The 20016-nt window shown below is 38.2% G+C and overlaps 1 protein-coding gene across 8 annotated transcripts in view; it reads left to right on the top strand.

Annotated features, from left to right (window-relative positions):
- The first annotated feature begins 3375 nt into the window (after positions 1 to 3375).
- HACE1 (HECT domain and ankyrin repeat containing E3 ubiquitin protein ligase 1) overlaps positions 3376 to 20016 on the top strand; it is a 116621-nt gene continuing 99980 nt past the window's right edge. For 2 of the 8 annotated variants that reach the window (XM_059176992.1, XM_059176991.1), the window contains exons 1-5: positions 3376 to 3630; positions 10373 to 10427; positions 11654 to 11743; positions 12488 to 12592; positions 17733 to 17808. In XM_059176992.1, coding sequence (XP_059032975.1) covers positions 3555 to 3630; positions 10373 to 10427; positions 11654 to 11743; positions 12488 to 12592; positions 17733 to 17808 — 402 coding nt within the window. In that variant the 5' untranslated portion in view covers positions 3376 to 3554. The other 6 variants (XM_059176989.1, XM_059176990.1, XM_059176993.1 and 3 more) reach the window with 6 other exon arrangements.

The raw sequence follows: 20016 nt of genomic DNA on the forward strand, positions 1-20016 counted from the left end.
AGAGAGAATCTTAAGCAGGCTCCGGATCCTTTGCAAAGCCTGATGCAGGATTCGATCCCACATGCCTGAGATCATGACCTGAGCCAAAATCTGATACCATGCTGACCAACTGAACCACCCAGTTCCCCCCAAAATCTGGATTCTTTTTTAATTTTTTATTTTTTTGCCTCAAGAAAAAAAAAAACTGGACTCTTATAAGTGGAAAAACTCTATGCTTTAATAATAGAACTTTTGATAAAAATGACCTTTTAAACTTTTTCATTTATTATTCTTGGTATTGACTTCCACAGGACAAGTAAGAGAATTTTCAGTTCTTCAGCTAATTTGATTTTTCTGTTGTTGTTATCTGTTTTGTTCCTGGTGTGATAGCTGCCCTATTCAATATGGTAGCCACAAGGTAGATGTGGCTATTTAATTTCAATTAATTTAATTAATTACATTTAAATACATTTTTAAACAATTTTATTTATTTATTTGAGAGAGAGAGAGAGAGAGAGAGAGAACATGCACAAGAGCAGGTAGAGGTAAGGGGCAGAGGGGTAGGAAGAAGTAGACTACCTGCTGAGCAGGGAGTCCCATGCAGGGCTCAACCCCAGGACTCCGGGATCATGACCTGAGCCGAAAGCAAATGCTTTTACCAGCTGGGTCACCCAGGTGCCCCTTAAATATGTATTTAAAATTCACTTGCACTAGCCGTATTGCATGCATTCAGTACCTCCACTTGGTTAGTGGCTACTATTTGACCCTGTCAGGAATGGCCAGCAATCCCTGTACTGATGGATGAAAGATTAGTCCAAACTTTGCTGTGAAAGACAGAAGGCAAGGGGGTCATTGCTCAGTGATGAAGACCCTTTGCTCCTCTTTGCTTCTGCTTTTATCGGTCCTTCAGGATAATCACAAAACCTGATCGCCATTTCCCAAGCATGCGATGTGTGACAGGGGTCTTTCTGGAACTAGGAGAATCTGTTTAATGGGGAAAAAGACTATATGCTAATCTCCATCATCTATGAGCTCAGCTAAACACAGCCTGAGGAACAATGCACAGGTCTCAGATCACAGGGTGGCTGTTTGGGCTAAGAAAGCTTTAGGGAAGGCAATTTCCTGAGGCATTCCAACTGCAGAGTGGTCAAGCAGGCCTCAGCATTCCAAAGGCCTATGTCCTCTGAAACCTTCCGTCGCCCCCAGTGGCCTCTGTGTTACATTTTTGAACAAGCCAGGGATTATGGCTGATTTCATGCTCTACATTAACTCCAACATTAGACAATGCAGATTATAGAACATTTCAATCTTTGCTTTTTAAATTTATTTTTTGGGGGGAGGGGCAAAGGGATGGAGGAGAGAGAGAATCTTAAGCAGGATTCACACACAGCGTGGAACAACAACCCTGAGATCATGACCTGAGCCCAAGTCAAGAGTCAAATGCATAACTGACTGAGCCCCCCAAGCACCCTGAACATTTCTATCTCTGTAGAATGTTCTGTTGGATAGGAGGTGATAAGCCTGTGATAGTACTATAGCTTCATACCCCTTGGAGCTATTTAGGAGACTGCATCACATTGCAGAATTTAGACCTGACAATCTATAGCAGCATTCTTCCAGCATCTTCTGCTCCTATGTAGAGCAGTGACCGACATAGGGAGCAATGTTCCCTATGGAGACTACTGAGTAATCCTGCCCCTGTACTCAGACTTTCAGGCTTGATGCCCACAGGACACTGGAAATAATTTATATGGAGTAACAGCTTAGGGAGTGGTACTGATAACAGGGGCTGAGCTATTAACTTCTGTATAGTAGTGGTCTTGATCTAAATGGTAATGGGAAGGCCAAGAAAGGCTGAAGCATTTCTAGTTGAAACCAAGTTGCAAAGGGTGGGGCATGACCCAGACTGGGCTGTAGCATTTGGGTTTCCTTTGAAGCTTTGACTTCCCAATCCTGTTAGACTGGTTTAGGTCTCATCTGAACCAACTAGTTAGGAGGTCTGCCTTGAGCCTATTGCATCATTGACAAAAGTGATCAAGAGTTGCAGGGTTTTTTTGTTTTATTTATTTATATTTTATTTATTTACTTGAGAGAGAACAAGAGAGCGAGAGACAGAGAGAGAGAGCACGAGAGGGGAGAGGGTCAGAGGGAGAAGCAGACTCCCTGCTGAGAAGGGAGCCCGATGTGAGACTCCATCCTGGATCATAACCTGAGCTGAAGGCAGTCACTTAACCAACTGAGCCACCCGGGTGCCCCCAACAGTTGCAGTTTGAAACTGATTTAGGCTGGCATTGGTAGGGAACACCACGCCTGCTACCATCTACCCCTGCATATCCTGGATGGGCAGGTGAGACTCAGTTGGTCAGCCAACAAACATCATCAACACACATGTGCCCCATTCATTGCAGGAACAGCTTTGCTGCCTTTTTTGGGCGAACAGCTTTGCTTCTTTGAAGGAGAAGTTGAGAAAGTCCAAGCTCTTTACTTCTTTATTACTTTAGCATCCAAGAAAATTCCTCCCATAACTTTTCATTGTCAGTTGTGTAGCCAGGTTTGTATTTACCTGGATTGGATTCTTTCAAGTTTCAGTGCTCAAATTCCTGTTTTTACCTTGGCTTGCGCTCAGCTTCTGGGCAGAGCTGACAAGTTGGATTTTTCCCTGCTGGTTTCCTCATAATTCATTTCTTCCACACTTTGTTCGTATTGTCAAATTTTTTTTGCAACTCACAAAATCAAAGTCTGGATTCCCCACTGGGATTTGCCGTCACCTTGACGCTTCAGCACTGTACCAAAGAAACGAAAATTTTCTTTCATTATGTCATCATTGAGATTTTCCTTAAAGTTCCTTCTTTCTGTCAGGTGGTAAGTATAGGAGTATAAGACACAAGATAGAGTGGTGTTTCGCCCTCATGAAGTCGCCCCAAAGGGGAGACAAATAATTAAGCTACCTGCATTGATAGGAAACGTGTATTCTATTTTGCATTTGAGTTTATTCTAAGTTTGACACATAAAAATATACTATTTCAGCAGTTCATGCATCTGCAAAACAAACGTACCAAAACTAAAATGAGGAGGAGGATGGACTTAAGAACTGTGCAAAACTCCAATCCGCCATATAGGAGAGTGACAAAAATGAAAGAAGCGCTGCTCTCCCGTACAACTTTGGCCGGCCGGAGAGGGCGTGGGGCCACAGAGCAAGTCTCTCCAGGAACTTCGGGGTGCGCCCAGGGCCGGCCTCGCCTCCCGCACTCACCCCTCTACCACGGCGTCTGCGTAGTCTGGGCGTGGAGTCACCCGCGCACCCAGCGTGGCTCCGCCTCAGGCGCGCGAGGCGGTCGGCTCGGAACTACTGTTCCCAGAAGGCTGTGCGAAACCGGGAGGGAAGCGGCGGCCGTGGCAGGAAGGGCGCGAGCGGCAGCCTCGGTGTCCCGTCAGTGGCGGGTCCGGCTGTCCACGGGCCCCCGGCGGAGGAGGCGGCCTCTAGCGGCCCTGCAAACGGGCACCGGGGCGGGATGTAGGGCGCTGGGTGCGGAGGCCGCCGGCGCGGCGGGGTGGGCGCGGAGGGCGCGCCGAGGATGGAGAGAGCGATGGAGCAGCTCAACCGCCTGACGCGCTCGCTGCGCCGCGCGCGCACCGTCGAGCTACCCGACGGTGAGCGGGGCAGGGGGTTCGGGGTGTCCAGGGCAGCCGTGTGGTGGCGGGGGCGGGGCTCGCGCTGAGGCGAGGTCGGGTGGATAAACTAACCCAAAGCGGAGAAAACGCCCACATTTACTTTCCTTAGCTGGGAGGGGCCGGGCTGGAACCCCCGACTACCCCTCGACCGCTGCTCCCACCCAGGCAGTTGGGAGTTTGGGGGAGGGTCTGGGTTCTGTGGGCGCTGGTGCTGGAAGAAGCAAGACAGAAGTCTCCCGGCAGTCGATTTGGGGTTTTGGCAAAGGGGCAAAAATATCAGTAGGATGGCCGAGACCCGGATTCAGAAAACATTACAGTTGTGGGTCATTTTAGTGTCGTTGCTAGCTGGGGGTAAAGAGATGCACCAAAATAGTATTTTTATTTTTTTATTATTATTTTTTTTTATTTTAAGCTGCAGAGCGGGAATTAAGTAGCCTTTCTTTTCTTTTCGGAAATGGAGAGTACTGTATTTTGATCTTTTGGCAGACAAAAGCGTGTTAAATATCAAATATGTACCCTTAAAGTACTGTGCGCGTGTGTGTACACACTTTGAAACGATGCCTGCCTGTCTTCATTCTTCATTTATTCATCAGATGTTAAGTGTGTCTTGGGGACCTTTCACAAAGAGGAATAAGGCACGATCCTCGTAGTTGAGGAATTTTAGTTCATCGTGCCAGGGTTTCTTTAGGTAAAGAAAGCACTAGCAATAAGGAAGGTGAGGATTGAAGCTGTTGTGTTTGCAGCCTCACGAATTTACGTTTCAGTGGCAGTGGGAGGTGGCAGTGCTGCCTCTGTGGCCCAGGAAGAGACGGGTTAGGAGGCAGGGGCTGGTGATTTTTTTTTTTTTAATGTATTAGTGTATCTTTCATTTTTCAAAACTTTCTTTGAATTGCTGCTGGAGAGGTGATTTGTAGGTTATAGGAGACATCGGGAGGGAGTCACGTAATAATAAATGTGGGACTGGGAACTTTGGGGATAATTTTCATGAAAAAAATCTCTCCCTAGGCTCTGTTTAAGATTAAGAATAGGGTTGATTTGTTTGACTTTCTGAAAAATAATTTTCTGCTTGGTGCTTTGCTAGTATGAAGTATTTGACTGAAAATAATTATGATTTTAGTAACTGGACTTCCAGCTTGAGCTCCTACTTTCCATGTTTTCTTTCCAACTTTTACCTTCGAATCCATTTCTTAAGTGCTGTCCTCATTCATTTCCCACAAATTACTGGTATAGGTTAGTGAAGAACATAGCATGCAGAGTTTCACTGACTTGGCAATTCTGTTGCTTAGTTTATATCCCACTATATTTTACACAAATATGATTTAGAAGACTTTGATAATGTTTCCTGGTCTTAAAACTAAGTAATATATTTCCATTGTAGAACATCTCAAGAAAGAAAAATTCAAAAATTTGTTGTTCTGCCATTCAGTAATTAACGGTATTTTCTTTATTTCCTTCTATTATTTTTTCTGTCATTCTCTACCAAATTAAGATCATACTGTATATAGTCTTTTTTTTTTTTTTTTTAAAGATTTTATTTATTTATTTGACAGAGAGAAATCACAAGTAGGCAGAGAGGCAGGCAGAGAGAGAGAGAGAGGAGGAAGCAGGCTCCCTGCTGAGCAGAGAGCCCGATGCGGGACTCGATCCCAGGACCCTGAGATCATGACCTGAGCCGAAGGCAGCGGCTTAACCACTGAGCCACCCAGGCGCCCTGTATATAGTCTTTTATTTTGCTTTTAGAAAACATCACTTTTTAAAATATCTTTAAATATGCCTAGTGACCTTGCAGCTTTTCATAGGATACATGTAACAAATACTGAATTTAATTTTTGTTTTGATAATAGCATTTATGAGGAGTAGCTTTGTACTTTTTAAGTCTTAGTCTTCTTTTAAGTCTTTCCTTATGATTAGAAGTAGAAGAAGATTTGTAGATCTAATTAAATCAACATTTTTAAAGCTCTGAGTATCAGCCTCTGAGCGTACTTTTTAGAATGTTCCACCAACAGTCTTGAGAGCCCCTGGAAACTAGAGTAGTAGTAAAAATGAAACATTTTCCCGTGTTGCTAGGCAAAAGTGAAGTCTTGGCTTTCATTTTTTTTTCATTATGATGAATGGTGCTCATCTTGTTCCTTTAATTTGTCTTCGTCCTTAAGTTCTGATGGATCTTTCTTTTTGAATTCTCTGAGATTGGCTCTTTCAAGTACATATGTATATGTGTTATAAAAATCTAGATTGTTGTGTTTGCATTGTAAAGACTGGACAGAAGTTCTGAGATTGCTCTGTATTTGGAAAATATTCAGATACTTATTTTGCCTTGTTAGAGTTCAATGATTAATAAGCACCTAATTGGAACACATTACTAAGGTTGGCAAGTTTTTAATCAGCTTTTATTCTGAAATTAACTTTGTTGCATAGGGTTAAACTGCAGATTTGATTTACTGAACTGGATTCTGGTAGAGCACTTTTATTGTTTCTTTGGGATGATGAAAACCTGAGTATTACCTCTAAATATTATCACTAAATAATGGAGTGCAGGTTGTTGAGTCATCCTGGACAGGGCTAACATAAGAATATTCTTGCGAGAGGGGAAATGAAGAATAAGCTATTACTCTAGGGATATAAATTCTCAGTGGATTTTAAAAAATTGGTATATAGTGTTTGATTCTGTGGAAAAAATAGTCTTTACTGAATTTACAGTGACTATAGCTTGTTTTGTAAAATAATGGAACATGAGCCCATATTAGCATATATTTGAATGATGATTAGGATGATAATCAGTATTTTATAGAATTTATTATTTTTTTAAAAAGATTTTATTTATTTATTTAAAAGACAGAGATCACAAGTAGGCAGAAAGGCAGGCAGAGAGAGAGGAAGGGAAGCAGGTTCCCTGCTGAGCAGAGAGCCCGATGCGGGGTTCCATCCCAGGACACTGGGATCATGACCTGAGCTGAAGGCAGAGGCTTTAACCCACTGAGCCACTCATGCGCCCCCGATATTTTAAAAATTACTCCCATTTGGGCTGCCTGGGTAGCTCAGTCCTTAAGCGTCTGCCTTTGGCTCAGGTTATAGTTCTGGGGTCCTGGGTTGGAGCCCTGCATCGGGCTCCTTGCTCAGCGGGGAGCCTGCTTCTCCCTCTCCCCCTCCCCCTTCTTGTGTTTCCTCTCTCACTGTCTCTCTCTCTGTAAAATAAATAAATGAAATCTAAAAAATAAATAAATCAATCAATAAAAATTTCTCCGATTTGATAGTTTAAAGAGAAATAGTGTATAATGAATCTGAGCTCCCTGTTCTTTAAGGTTCTCCTTTTAGTTGTGGAGTTCTGGAACTTTATCAGCTAATCAGAATGGCCAACATATCTAAAAAAGTGAGAGATTTTTTTTTAATCAATCTGAAAACTTTAATTATATACCTAGTTCTTAAGGTGTCTTCCTGAGCACGTGAGAACAAATTTTATTGTTCTTCCATAGTGTAGTATTTCCCGGGTAGGCTCCTTCTACCATCATAGTTGTGGTTATATTTATTTCCTCATACCATTTAGTGTATGTGAACTATACTTTTATAAGGTTATATGTGAATTAAAAAGTGAGATCTAGGGACGCCTGGGTGGCTCAGTTGGTTAAGCAGCTGCCTTCGGCTCAGGTCATGATTCCAGCCTCCTGGGATCGAGTCCCACATCGGGCTCCTTGCTCAGCAGGGAGCCTGCTTCTGCCTCTGCCTGTGCCTGCCATTCTGTCTGCCTGTGCTCGCTCGCTCTCTCTCCCTCTCTCTCTCTGATAAATAAAAAAATCTTAAAAAAAAAAAAGTGAGATCTATATATAAATTTTGTCTAAACAAACACCCTGTTAAATAAAACCCATGTGAACCTTATGAAGCTTATGCTTACTTAAAATTAGGTATGAACTTGATTTTTAAGTTTAAACATGAGGGTACTTCCTGTTTATGACTGTGCTTATTATGGAGAGACTTAATGAAATTGTCATGGTTTGGAAGTTCAGATGTTTATTGGGGCGTGTATCATATGAGAGATAAAGAATGTTGCCACGCCCAGGGAGGCGTAATGCAGTATTTTTCAGCTGCTGGTGGTGACTCACTAGTAGTTAATGAGAGCAATTTATTGCAGTCAGCATTTTAAAAAATGAAATAGAAGAGAATAAAACAATTTAGAATGTATTGCACATAAACAACTAAGTATTGTATTGTAGACCTTTTGGTTACTGTATGTAGTATACTGGGTATACTGTAAGATTTTTATTGTGTGTCCTCTGCAATCAGACAGGTTTGAATTCAAGCTTAATAACCTAATGTCATCATCACACGCTTATTACTTACTTTGGTGCTCAGTTTTTTTGTTTGTAAAATGGGGATAATAATAGTACCTACTTCATAAAAGTGGTTGTGACGAATAGAGAGATGATGTATGTAAAGTGTTTAGAACAGTGCCTTTAAGATAATGGTTTAAAACATGTGGGCTGTTAGGACTAGGATTTTTGGTATTATTATTTTTTTTGTAGTGAAAGAATTGTTGCATTTTCATGCTGAACTTGTGAATAGTCCTGACTAGGACCAAATTGCTTTTCATGGATATACTTAAAATTAGTGAAATAATGAACGAAGATGTGAAGAAATGGTGATAATTTTTTTCTTTCTCTGCGGTATACATTTCTTCAGTATATATTTCTAAATATGTAAACAGCTTTATTTAAACATAATCACAATACTGTTGGTAGAGCCAACACAAATGACAATAATTTTTCTTATCATCAAGTCCCTATTAAGTTTTTTTCTCTCAGAAACATCCTCCTAGGGGCACCTGGGTAGCTCAGTGGGTTAAAGTCTCTGCCTTCGGCGCAGGTCATGATCCCAGAGTCCTGGGATCGAGCCCTGCATGGGGCTCTCTGTTTAGCGGGGAGCCTGCTTCCTTTCCTCTCTCTCTGCCTGCCTCCCTGCCTATTTGTAACCTCTGTCTGTCAAATAAATAAGAAAAATCTTAAAAAACAAAAAACAAAAACATCCTCTTACAGTTGGTTTTTTGGATCAATATCCAGAGTCCACATATTATATTTGGTTGATCATCTCTTAAGACTCTTTCAATGATAACAATTCCACTTTTTCCTTCTTTTGTTAAAACTTTATTTTTAAGTAACTTAAGACTTACAAAAAAGTTGCATAAATAGTACAGGTTCCCCTTCTCCCAATTTCCCATAATGTTCACATCTTGTTACAACCGTAGTACACTTATCAAAACTAAGGAATTAACATTGGCATAATACGGTTAACGGCATTACAGACTTTATTAGAATTTCGTGAGTTTTATCAATATCAATGTCCTTTTTCTCACTTAGCATCCAGTCAAAGATACTACCTTGCATTAAGTTGTCCATGTTTCCTTAGCCTCCCCAAACTGTAATAGCCTTCAAACTTCTCTTGTATTTAATGGCCTTGAGACTTTTTAAGAGGACTGCTTGGGTATTTTGTGGAATTCCCCTTAATTTGGGCTTGTCTGATCTTTATTTATACTGTGTTGTTTTTAGTGGATCATTGTATCAGTGGCTACATGATATTACATGATATCAATATGTATTATATCTGATGATATTACCCTTTATCAGTTGATCAAGGTGGTATCTGCTGGGCTCTCCAATGTAAATTTTCCTTCATAATTAGTCAGTATTTTGGGGAAATACTTTGATACTATGCAAAAACCCTTTTTCCTTCTGAAAGTCTAACTCTTTAATTTTAGTATTGGCATTAATGTTTTAAGAGTTGTCAGGATTACTTCTCTGTAAATAACTTAGAAAAAAACCATAAACCTCTAAAATGCATTGAATTGAGATGACCATTGGTAATATATAAAAATAAATCCAAACAAGGCTGAAATTTACATGAGTATAGTCTAATATCATAAATATTGTTGACTTTTAACCTTTTCTTTTGGATCTTATCTCTGTGAACTTATTCTATAAAAGTTATAAGTGAAAATGTGAAAAATCAGATTTTTAATGCTGTTTTGTAAAAGCTTCTAAAATAATTTCTTTTGTTATAATATTGGCATGAAGCAAGTACTATGTATATTTAATGTTTAAAAATTATTTTAGCATTTATATCTTTAATGCCCATGTATCTATAATACCCATATATGCTTAAAATTCCCCCAACCTACATATAAGTTTGATAAAACATGAAGTTGGTAAACACTTCTGTGGAAGTAAAAGAAATTTCTGTTGTTAAAGCTACAGAAAATATTAGGTCTTATTTTCCCCATCACATCCAGAAGCTAAGCACTTTGGTGGTGATGTAAAGAGGCGTAACATTAAGATAAGAAATTTTGCAAATTTTGAAATGCCTCTGGTATTCTACACTATCTTTATTTATTTATTTATTTTTAAAATTTCATTTATCTATTTGACAGAGAGAGATTACAAGTAGGCAGAGAGAGAGAGGAGGAAGCAGGCTCCCTGCTGAGCAGAGAGCCCGATGCGGGACTCTATCCCAGGACCCTGAGATCATGACCTGAGCCGAAGGCAGCAGCTTAACCCACTGAGCCACCCAGGTGCCCCTACGCTATCTTTAATCTTCTTTCCTGTCTTCTCACTTTTTATATGGAATTAGGAAAACTCTGAGGCAATTTTAAGGATCACCCTTTGGAAAAAAATAGGACAAAAATTAATTCTTTCTCTGTTTTTTGTTTAGTTTTTGTTTTGTTTTGTTTTTTACTCAGATAATGAAACTGCTGTTTATACATTAATGCCAATGGTTATGGCTGATCAGCACAGGTGAGTGCCTATTTCAGATTTAATCTTTTTTGTATAAATATGCAAAAGAAGGGTGCCTGGGTGGCTTGGTTGATTAAGTGTCTGACTGTTGATCTCAGCTCAGAACTTGGTCTCAGGATCCTGAGTTCAATACCTGTATTGGGCTCCACACTGCACGTGGAGCCTACTTTAAAAAAGAAAGAAACAAACAAAACCCTCTCAAAACTTAAAAAATATAAATTTACCTGTGTTGTGTACACATACATGCATGCACACACAGTTTGGACATAGATGTTGTCTTGGGACGTGTTACTTAACCTCTGTCATAGGTTATTGTCTGTGAAATAAAAACCAAGATTTTCCAAGGTCCATCTCCGCTATAAAATTGTATAGTAAGAGATGTTCTGAATGAATTATCAAATATTAAGTCAGTTATTTATTTGGCTGGTCACTGACAATTAGAAAAACATTGTGATGGTTTCAACTAGAGATCACTACTGATATTTATTGCAAAAGGTTAGGGTTGATGGACAACTTAACTTTCTAATGTTCTACTTTCATGTTCTTTTAATTGATGTGTTGTGGACACTTTTTACAGGAGGCATATGAGATCTAGTTATCTGCCGGTGTGATAAGATGTTTATATTTGTAGCAGACAGCTCTGCTGTGCTTAGCCATTCGGTAGTTGATGTATAAAGGTGACAAGGAAACTATTTTGAAACAAATTTAAAATATAATTTTTTGCTTTAAACTCCTTTTGTGCTACAACTAAAACATATTTAAATCTGATTTTCTTATTTGGCCAAAATTAATATAGATAGGCTATGCCTTTTTTAGATGAGCAGATGAGGAAACCTTCAACACTAGTTTTTAGGTTAGTGCAGTTGCCTTTTTTTTTTTTTTTTTTTTTTAAGATTTTGTTTATTTAAGAGACACAAGCTGGGGGAGAGGTTGAGGGAGAGGGAGAAGTAAACCCTCCACTGAGCAGGGATTTTTTCCAGTGTGGGGCTCCATCCCAGGATCCTGGGATCATGACCTGAGCTACCCAGGTGCCCCAGTGCAGTTTTTTGGATGAAACTGCTGGCTACCATGCTATGCTTAGAGGATAGTGCTTTGTATTTTGGTTGATGTGGGACAGAACTTTTTGGATAATTGGTTAGAGTAACTAAAGGACTATTAACTTGCATTACTATGTTTTTAAACAGTTTTATTTTCAGCATCGACTCCTTTATTTTCTTTTGGCTTAGGTCTGTTTCTGAGCTACTATCAAATTCAAAGTTTGACGTCAATTACGCGTTTGGACGTGTGAAAAGAAGCTTGCTTCACATTGCGGCAAAGTAAGAAAGATATTTTGGATTAAAGTCTGGTCTAGCACAGTGATCAGTAAGCTTTGGATCAGTGTTGTCCCACAGTAGTTATGGGAAGAGATGAGAACAGACTGCTGAATGGTTCCTTATTGTGTTGAAAGCATAGTGTGCTGTGTTTGCATTCTTTTTCTTGATACCTTAAGATCAGACTCCAGTCTCCCATATACTGTCTTAGCTTGTTCTAGATCAGATCAGTAGGTTGTCTTTCCTGGATATACTTGAGAGGGTATATTCACTGAAATTTTTCTCTCATTCTACCAGTATGAAATTTTGTTAACTGCACATGAAGCCATTGGCTTTATATTTTTTACTGAGGTGTGCAAATGATTCTTATCCATAATCTTCAAGTATGTAATCAATTATCAGTTAGTTGATATCTAACTTCCTTTCAGTACTTAGATATGTTAAAATTAGTTTTTCATAATAAATTTGGCTTCTGAAAGGTCAAAGCATTGAGAGTACTATGTGTTTTTTTTATGTATTAATACTTTATTTTGCTTTATTTGAGTATCTCAAATACTTCATAGCTTTCATAGTAGAATGTACTTTCTTGAAAGTAATGGATATTTACTATTTGTGACGGAAGTTAAATTGTAGGTTATTAATGGACCTCAAAAATAATGTGTTTAATAGGGCTTTTTGTTTTTTTAATTGAGGTATGTCAGCTGTGACTGTTTGTTGAATGTATCTGAATTGTCTTTAATATTGTTTTAGTTGTGGATCGGTGGAATGCTTGGTCCTGCTATTAAAGAAAGGAGCGAATCCTAACTATCAAGATATTTCAGGCTGTACACCCCTTCATTTGGCAGCTAGAAATGGGTAAATATTTTGTCTCCTTGAGTAGCTTAAGCTGTACTATCTGTTAGGACTGACAGTATTCAAGGCACTCTTTGGTGATTTTTTTTGTCCAATATTTGCCTTGGGAAGAGGATCGTGGGTCATTATATTCAGTATTTAAATAACTGTCATATTTAACAATTTATTAAATTGTTTACTATTATTTTTTCTTGAGAATATACTTGAAGTTTATTTTTATTTGTATTATAATGATATTTTATTTTTAAAAAAGATTATTTATTTTTTTGACAGAGAGAGGTCACAAGTAGGCAGAGAGGCAGGCAGAGAAAGAGGAGGAAGCGGGCTCTCCGCACAGAGAACCCGATGCGGGTCTTGATCCCAGGACCCTGAGATCACGACCTCAGCCAAAGGCCGAGGCTTAACCCACTGAGCCACCCAGGCGCCCCTGATACTTTATTTTTTAAAAAGCATCATTGTTACCTCTTTGTTTTGGTGTCCTTTTTCCTGCTGATTCTTTTCCACATCTATTTCCATATCTTATTGTCCAAATCGCTTGTTCAGTTAATTTTATTAATGGAATTAAAGACAGAGTAAATATACCCAGCTTATTTATATCTTTTTGAAAATGGGCTATACCATAGTAAGCTTTCTAAATTAGGGTAGCTTACTCCTCTCAGTGCCAAAACTTACTTTTCCTTTCTAAATGAATAATGTCTTTACTACCCTTCCTTTTGAAATTTTTTATTAAATAATTTTTCCCCTTATAAAAATAGTATTTCCAAAATGTAAATTTATTTTTCCTTTTCTTAATAATTCTGGTCTTCATTATGAACATGTTTATGTTATTGCGTGCTGTTTTATTCCTTTAAAGATTTATTTGAGAGAGAGAAAGAGAGAAAGAGAGGTACTTGAGAGGTAGAGTGGGGGCAGGGGCAGAGAGAGAGAATATCAAGCAGACTCCCTGTTGAGCATGGGGCCCTACAACATGGGGCTCCATCTCAGGACCCTGAGATCATGACCTGAGTCAGAACCAAGAATCAGACACTTAACCAGCTGAGCCTCCCAGGTGCCCCCATTGTGTGCTACTTAAAACCCTACTATACTTTTTATGACTTTCTTTCTTCCTTTTCTGTGGAGAATTTCAGATGTCATATATCTGTATCTGCCTCTGCTTACCACTATTTTTTATGTCTTAAAATTTGTTGGACTGAGGGGTGCCTGGGTACCCAGGCTTAGTTGGTTAAGCATCTGATTCTTGATTTCGGCTCAGATCATGATCTCAGAGTCCTGTGATTGAGCCTCACATTGGGCTCCACACTCATCAGGGAGCCTGCTTGAGATTATCTCTCTGTCTCCCCTCACCCCCTGTTAGCCCTCTCCCCCTCCGACCCCCGCTCTTGTGCAGGAATGTGTATGTGCATGCACACTGTCTCTAAAATAAGTAAATCTTTAAAAAAAAATTCTGTTGGACTGAGAAACCATACCAAATGGCTGGAATTATGTTTAAAATGAAAAAAAAAAAAGCAGTTTTGATTCAGGGCTTGAAGAACTATGTTTATAAACATGCTCCAAATGATATAAAACTTCTGTATAAAAGTATATTCTTGGGACACTGGAGTGGCTCAGTTGGTTAAGCTTCAAATTCTTGATCTCAGCTCAGGTCATGGTTTCAGGGTCGTGAGATCTGGTTCTGTGTTGGGCTCTCTGCTGGATATGGAACCTGCTTAAGATTCGCTCTCTCCATCTCCCTTTGCCTCTACCCCTGTCTTTCCTCCTCACCCCCCAAAAGAATAAAAGGCATATTCCTATGCGTCCTTTTTTTGTTCTTTTTTTTTTTTTCTTAAGATTTTATTTGTTTTTTTACTTGTTTGAGAGAGAGAAAGCGAGCATGAGTGGCAGGGAGAGAAGGGCTGAGGGAGAGGGAGAAGCAGACTCTCTGCTGAGCAGGGAGCCTGATGGGGCTCAATCCCGGGACCCCAGGATCGTGGCCTGTCCTGAAGGCAGATGCTTAACTGAATGAGCCACCCAGACGTCCCTCTTTTTTTGATTACTCTTAAAATTATTTTTGTTTCCTGTTTTGACCTGGGATTCTAGGTAGTTGTGGTAGACGCCTAGCTGAGATACGGGTCTAAAATTGTGTACTGCATCATTCTGAGACCAAATTTTTGTATACAGGGATTAAAGTGGAACCAAAAATGTAAAAATTATAGTGATATCTAGGTTGGACAATGGAAAGGTATACTCCTTTGACCCTGTTTGGTCTGATCCAGTTCTTGATTTAGCATGTGAACCAGTTGTCCACTGTTGCAATATGTAAAAAGGTAAAAATGTTCTGATTACCAATCATTTTTATAGTAATTAGTAACACTGGTTATATTTGTAGTTTGTCACACCTAAGTTCATACATCTTGCTGAATTCACTCCTTGCTGAATTGTTCTCAGGTTAGGTACATTATCGGATAGTGACAAAGCTCTTTCAAAAAATTACACATAGAGGGGCGCCTGGGTGGCTCAGTGGTTAAGCCGCTGCCTTCGGCTCAGGTCATGATCTCAGGGTCCTGGGATCGAGTCCCGCATCGGGCTCTCTGCTCGGCAGCGAGCCTGCTTCCTCCTCTCTCTCTCTGCCTGCCTCTCTACCTACTTGTGATTTCTCTCTGTCAAATAAATAAATAAAAAAATCTAAAAAAAAAAAAAAAAAATTACACATAGAAAAATATCTCAGTACTCTAGATTAACAACTGTAAGTGAAAGGAGAGATTGGCGCACAGTGGGGTTAAAATGTCTATTGCCCTTGTAGTCAGAGACTTAAGATCATTACCTTTTTTTTTTCCCTAGCTTTGTTGAAAGTATAACCAACAAAATTGTAAGATTGTTAAAGTGTACATCATTATGATTTGATAGACATATACACTGTGAAAGAATTCCTTTCATTTAGTTAGTAAACACATCCATCACTATCACCTTACATGTTTATCTTTTTTGGTTGGGGGTGTGAGAACATTTAAGTTGGAGACTGTTACATTTAAAGGTGAAGAAATATGACAGAACCCACTTGATTCACATGGCAAGTCAGTGAAAAGAGAAGGAGTAAGAATAGTTTATAACCCTACCATAACATCTAATTTGGATACCCTTTCTGTTTCTATAAAGATTAATTTTGATATTTGAAACTAGTTTTTATTACTTAATGGCTTGTACAACTTAAAGTTGCTCCATAACTATTTGCTGAGTGGTTTGAGTGCATGTTATTTCTGATGTTTTCAGAAATTGCTTTTTAGGGACACCTGAATGGCTCTGCCTGCTGCTTTCCCTGCTTGTGCCGTGCTCTCTCTCTCTGACAAATAAAAAAAGAAAGAAAGAAAGAAATAGCTTTTTATTATAATATCTTTATGAGTTTATATTTGTCTAGACTGAAGCAGAAGTCAGGGGGACTTCTGCCCCTTTTCCTTGTCCATCAGTTTTTGGGAGTTTATTTTTTGTTTTGTTCCCATAGTTATTGTTAGATGAGTATTACAATTCTTCTGGCCCGCTCTACATTCCTCTCATTAACTGTTAGTGCTGGGTACGTTGGTACTGAATTGCCCTCCTTTCCAGTAGAAGGCCTGTTAAGCTACTACAGAGCAGCACTAGGATGATTTGCCCTTGTGTCATTTAGGTTACCATAAGCTTCCCATAATTGTTGCAATATCTGAGCAGGAAAATAGTTACTTCCTGTACAGGAGGATCCAGTGTTCTTCATGATTATATGAGATTTAAAAAATTAAAAAAAAAAAAAGACTTCAAAATTGTTGTGTGTTCTTAGGTTGCTTGTTGGTCACATTTGAAACATGATTTTTTTCTTAATTTTTTGGGCGAAGTTTTGACTTTGTGAAGGGAACAGCCCATATGTTAATTAATATTTTAGCTCTAATTCCTGGCAAAATAAGTGCTCATTTAGTGGATTGTTTTGACCTACTGACATTCTATAAAGTATTAATAATGATTTTTAAATGCGAGAAAAAGGATACATTTCTCTAATATTGCTGTCTTTTACAATTCATTATTTGTTTGGGGAGCATTATGGATTTCTACTTTTTTTTTTAAGTTATTTATTTATGACAGAGATTACAAGTAGGCAGAGAGGCAGGTGTAGAGGGCAGAGGCGGGGTGGGGGCAGGGTGGGGGAGGAAGCAGGCACCCCACTGAGCAGAGAGCCCGATGTGGGGCCCGATCCCAGGACCCTGAGATCATGACCCGAGCTGAAGGCAGAGGTTTAATCCACTGAGCCACCCAGGTGCCCCAATTTCTGCTTTTCTTCAGCCACTCCCTAAACACCTCCTTAGGACTATTTTCCTGGCCCATTCCACCTAAGTGTTTATTTTGGCAATAGGCTAGTGGTCTAAAACAGGCTTTTGAAGATCTTTTCAAAATCCAGCAATATGGGTATAGGCACACATACACGTTTTAAACAATGTATTCATTTTTTAATAGGGCTGTCTGTTCTGTTGTCTCAGGATTATTGAAGATTTATTTCCTATGGTTTTCAGAACAGTGTATTAGATGAGCTTTGTAAATGTTGAACTTACAAGTTTACTCATAACTTTTTCTTTCTTTTCTTTGATTATAATGCCAATTTTAAGTATTTAATTTCATTTCAGGTACAAAAACCAAAGGTAGAAAAGTAATTTGTTTCCTTTTAAAAAGATTTTTTCAGTTAATAAAAATTTTAGCTGTAAGTTAGAAGATTGAATAATTAATAATCAGTCAATAAAGTTTTATTGAGTTTCACTGAGAGTACCTAACTATGCTTAATACTAAGTTTATTAAAGAAATATACAGTTCATGGCATGAAGAAATTTAGGATCTGATTGAGTAAATGGTAACATGTACACATGTATACTATTTATTCTATATATTGCATATATAGTACTATATATGTATATCCATGTTAATACTGTATATGTTACATGGTACATAATATGGTATTATATATACACTGTTACATATTTTTATATGTCACAATTTTTCGATTTATTTCAAATGTTATAACGTTTGTTTAAAAAAACCTATAGATTGATACTTGCCATCAGCTAATGTTGAGTGTAGTCAATATTTCAGTAAAATAATTGTCATTTGCCTATTTTTCTCATACCAGTTATCTGTGTCTCTTTTTTCTCTTCAGGCAGAAGAAATGCATGAGTAAATTATTAGAATACAGTGCTGATGTCAACATTTGTAATAATGAAGGCCTTACAGCAGTAAGTGCTAAGAATTCTATGTGAGTTTTAAAATACTTTTTTGAAAATCATATTGAAGGTGATAGTAATGCAAAGTGCAGTGCAAGTGTTTCTGCAGGTTACTTCTTTGTGTAGTTAAAAAGATGCAGAAAGATCTAGTTCTAGTTCTGTACTGTATTTATTAAGAGAAGTTATGGGTTCACTTATGTTTCTCCTTTCTGCTTTTTGTTTGTGACCTTTCATTTATTTTGAAGGCTTATTCCTCTAGCTTTGTCATTGAATTTCAGGGGATGTTTTAGGAGCATGTCTGCTGTATTATGAGTTCATTATAGGAGAGCTATTTTTTTACTATGTTCTTTAAAACTATTTTAATACGTACATTTCAGAAAAATTGAATGGCTAGGCGGAAAGGAAAAAAGTAATGGAATGATCACTCACTGTATCCTCTGCACTCAGAGATAATCACTGTTAATATTTTGGTCTGTATCCTTCAGACTTGTTATATCTTACCTAAACTAGTATTTTTATCCATTTTGCTATGTCACTTTCTTCCAAAAACAAGTTAATATATTTTTGATCCATATTGATGTTATTTGTAGGTAGTGTGGGATATTTCTGAAAAGATTGTTGAAGTCCAAAGATTTTTTAAAATTTATTTTTATTTTAATTCTAATAAAGTTAATATACAGTATTACATTAGTTTCAGATGTACAATATATGATTCAACAGTTCTGTACATGAAATCTAAAAATTTTAATTGTTGTCACTATTTAATGGAACATTATTCATCTTAGAAGTAGAGATAAAATAGAATTATGTGATTATGGAGAAATTATTTAGAAGTTGGGACAGAAGATGTTAAATTTTATATATTAAATTTTATCTTCCCATATGTGAAATTATGCATGTATGAATTAAGTGGATGGTGAGGATCCTTTCAGATGTCTGTCAAATCAATATTGTATACTTTAAATATCCTACAGTTTTATTTGTCAGTTATACCTCACTAAAGCTGAAAAAATTTATTAAAATTTTTAATCCTAATTCCAGTATAGTTAACATACAGTGTTTTATTAGTTTCAAGTGTATACTATAGTGATTCAGTGATTCTATAAATTGTTCAGTATTCATCATGATAAGTATACTCTTAATCCCCTACACCTATTTCACCCATCCCCCAACCGCCTTCCCTCTTATAACTGTTAGTTTGTCCTCTCTAGTTAAGATTCTTTTTCTAGGTTTAAAAAAAAATTTTTTTTTTTTTACCTTTCTTGGTAGTATTTGTAGATTCTGAATCTTTTAACTTGTGGATGAAGAATATTATTTACTTACCATGCCAGTTTTTAAGACTTTCTGAATAAAAAATTTTTTGAAGGTGGGGTGCTGAGCATTAAAAAACAGCTTACCTAAGATTTGCTTTATTCTGTATGAATGACTTATTAAAGATAAAGAATAAGCTCCATCATGATTATTATATGGAACCTACAATTCCTGTGATAATCTAGATTTTGTTTATATATATGTATATTACATAGGCACACATAATATATTTTTTTGAAGATTTTATTTATTTATTTGAGACACTGAGAGAGAGCAAGAGCCAGGGTGCAGAGAGAGGGAGAAGCAGACTCCCTGCTGAGCAGGGAGCCGGGAGTCTCACTCGGGTCTCAATCCCAACACCTTGGGATCATGATTTGAGCTGAAAGCAGACGCTTAACCAACTAAGCCACCTAGGCTCCCCAATTTTCTCCTATATGTATATATTTTAAAAGACTTTACTTATTTGACACAGAGAAAGAGCACAAGCAGGGGGAGCAGCAAGTAAAGGGAGAAGGAGAGGTAGGCTTCCTGCCAAGCAGGGAGCGAGATGTGGGGCTCAATCCCAGGACCCTGAGATCATGACCTGAGCCCACGGCAGATGTTTAACTGACTGAGCCACCCAGGCGCCCAATTTTGTCCTGTATTAACAGCATACTGCTATCTACTCTCTAAAGAAGAACTGTGGAATGAATATCTGCAAGATGCCCAATGATGCTATAAAACTGTGCAACTGACAGACCCTATCTTTTGAACACTATCTAGTGTAGGCAAGATAAGATGTTCAGTATTAACATAAATTTTTACTGCTGATTACTCCCGTTCACTCCTGAACTTTAGGGGAAGTAGAGAAAAGTTTTAAAAATAAAATTTTTACTTAAAATGTTATTAATACATCTATTTAAAGAGTCA

The sequence above is a fragment of the Mustela lutreola genome, chromosome 6 (assembly GCF_030435805.1).
Source record: "Mustela lutreola isolate mMusLut2 chromosome 6, mMusLut2.pri, whole genome shotgun sequence".
Classification (NCBI taxonomy): Eukaryota; Metazoa; Chordata; class Mammalia; order Carnivora; family Mustelidae; genus Mustela; species Mustela lutreola.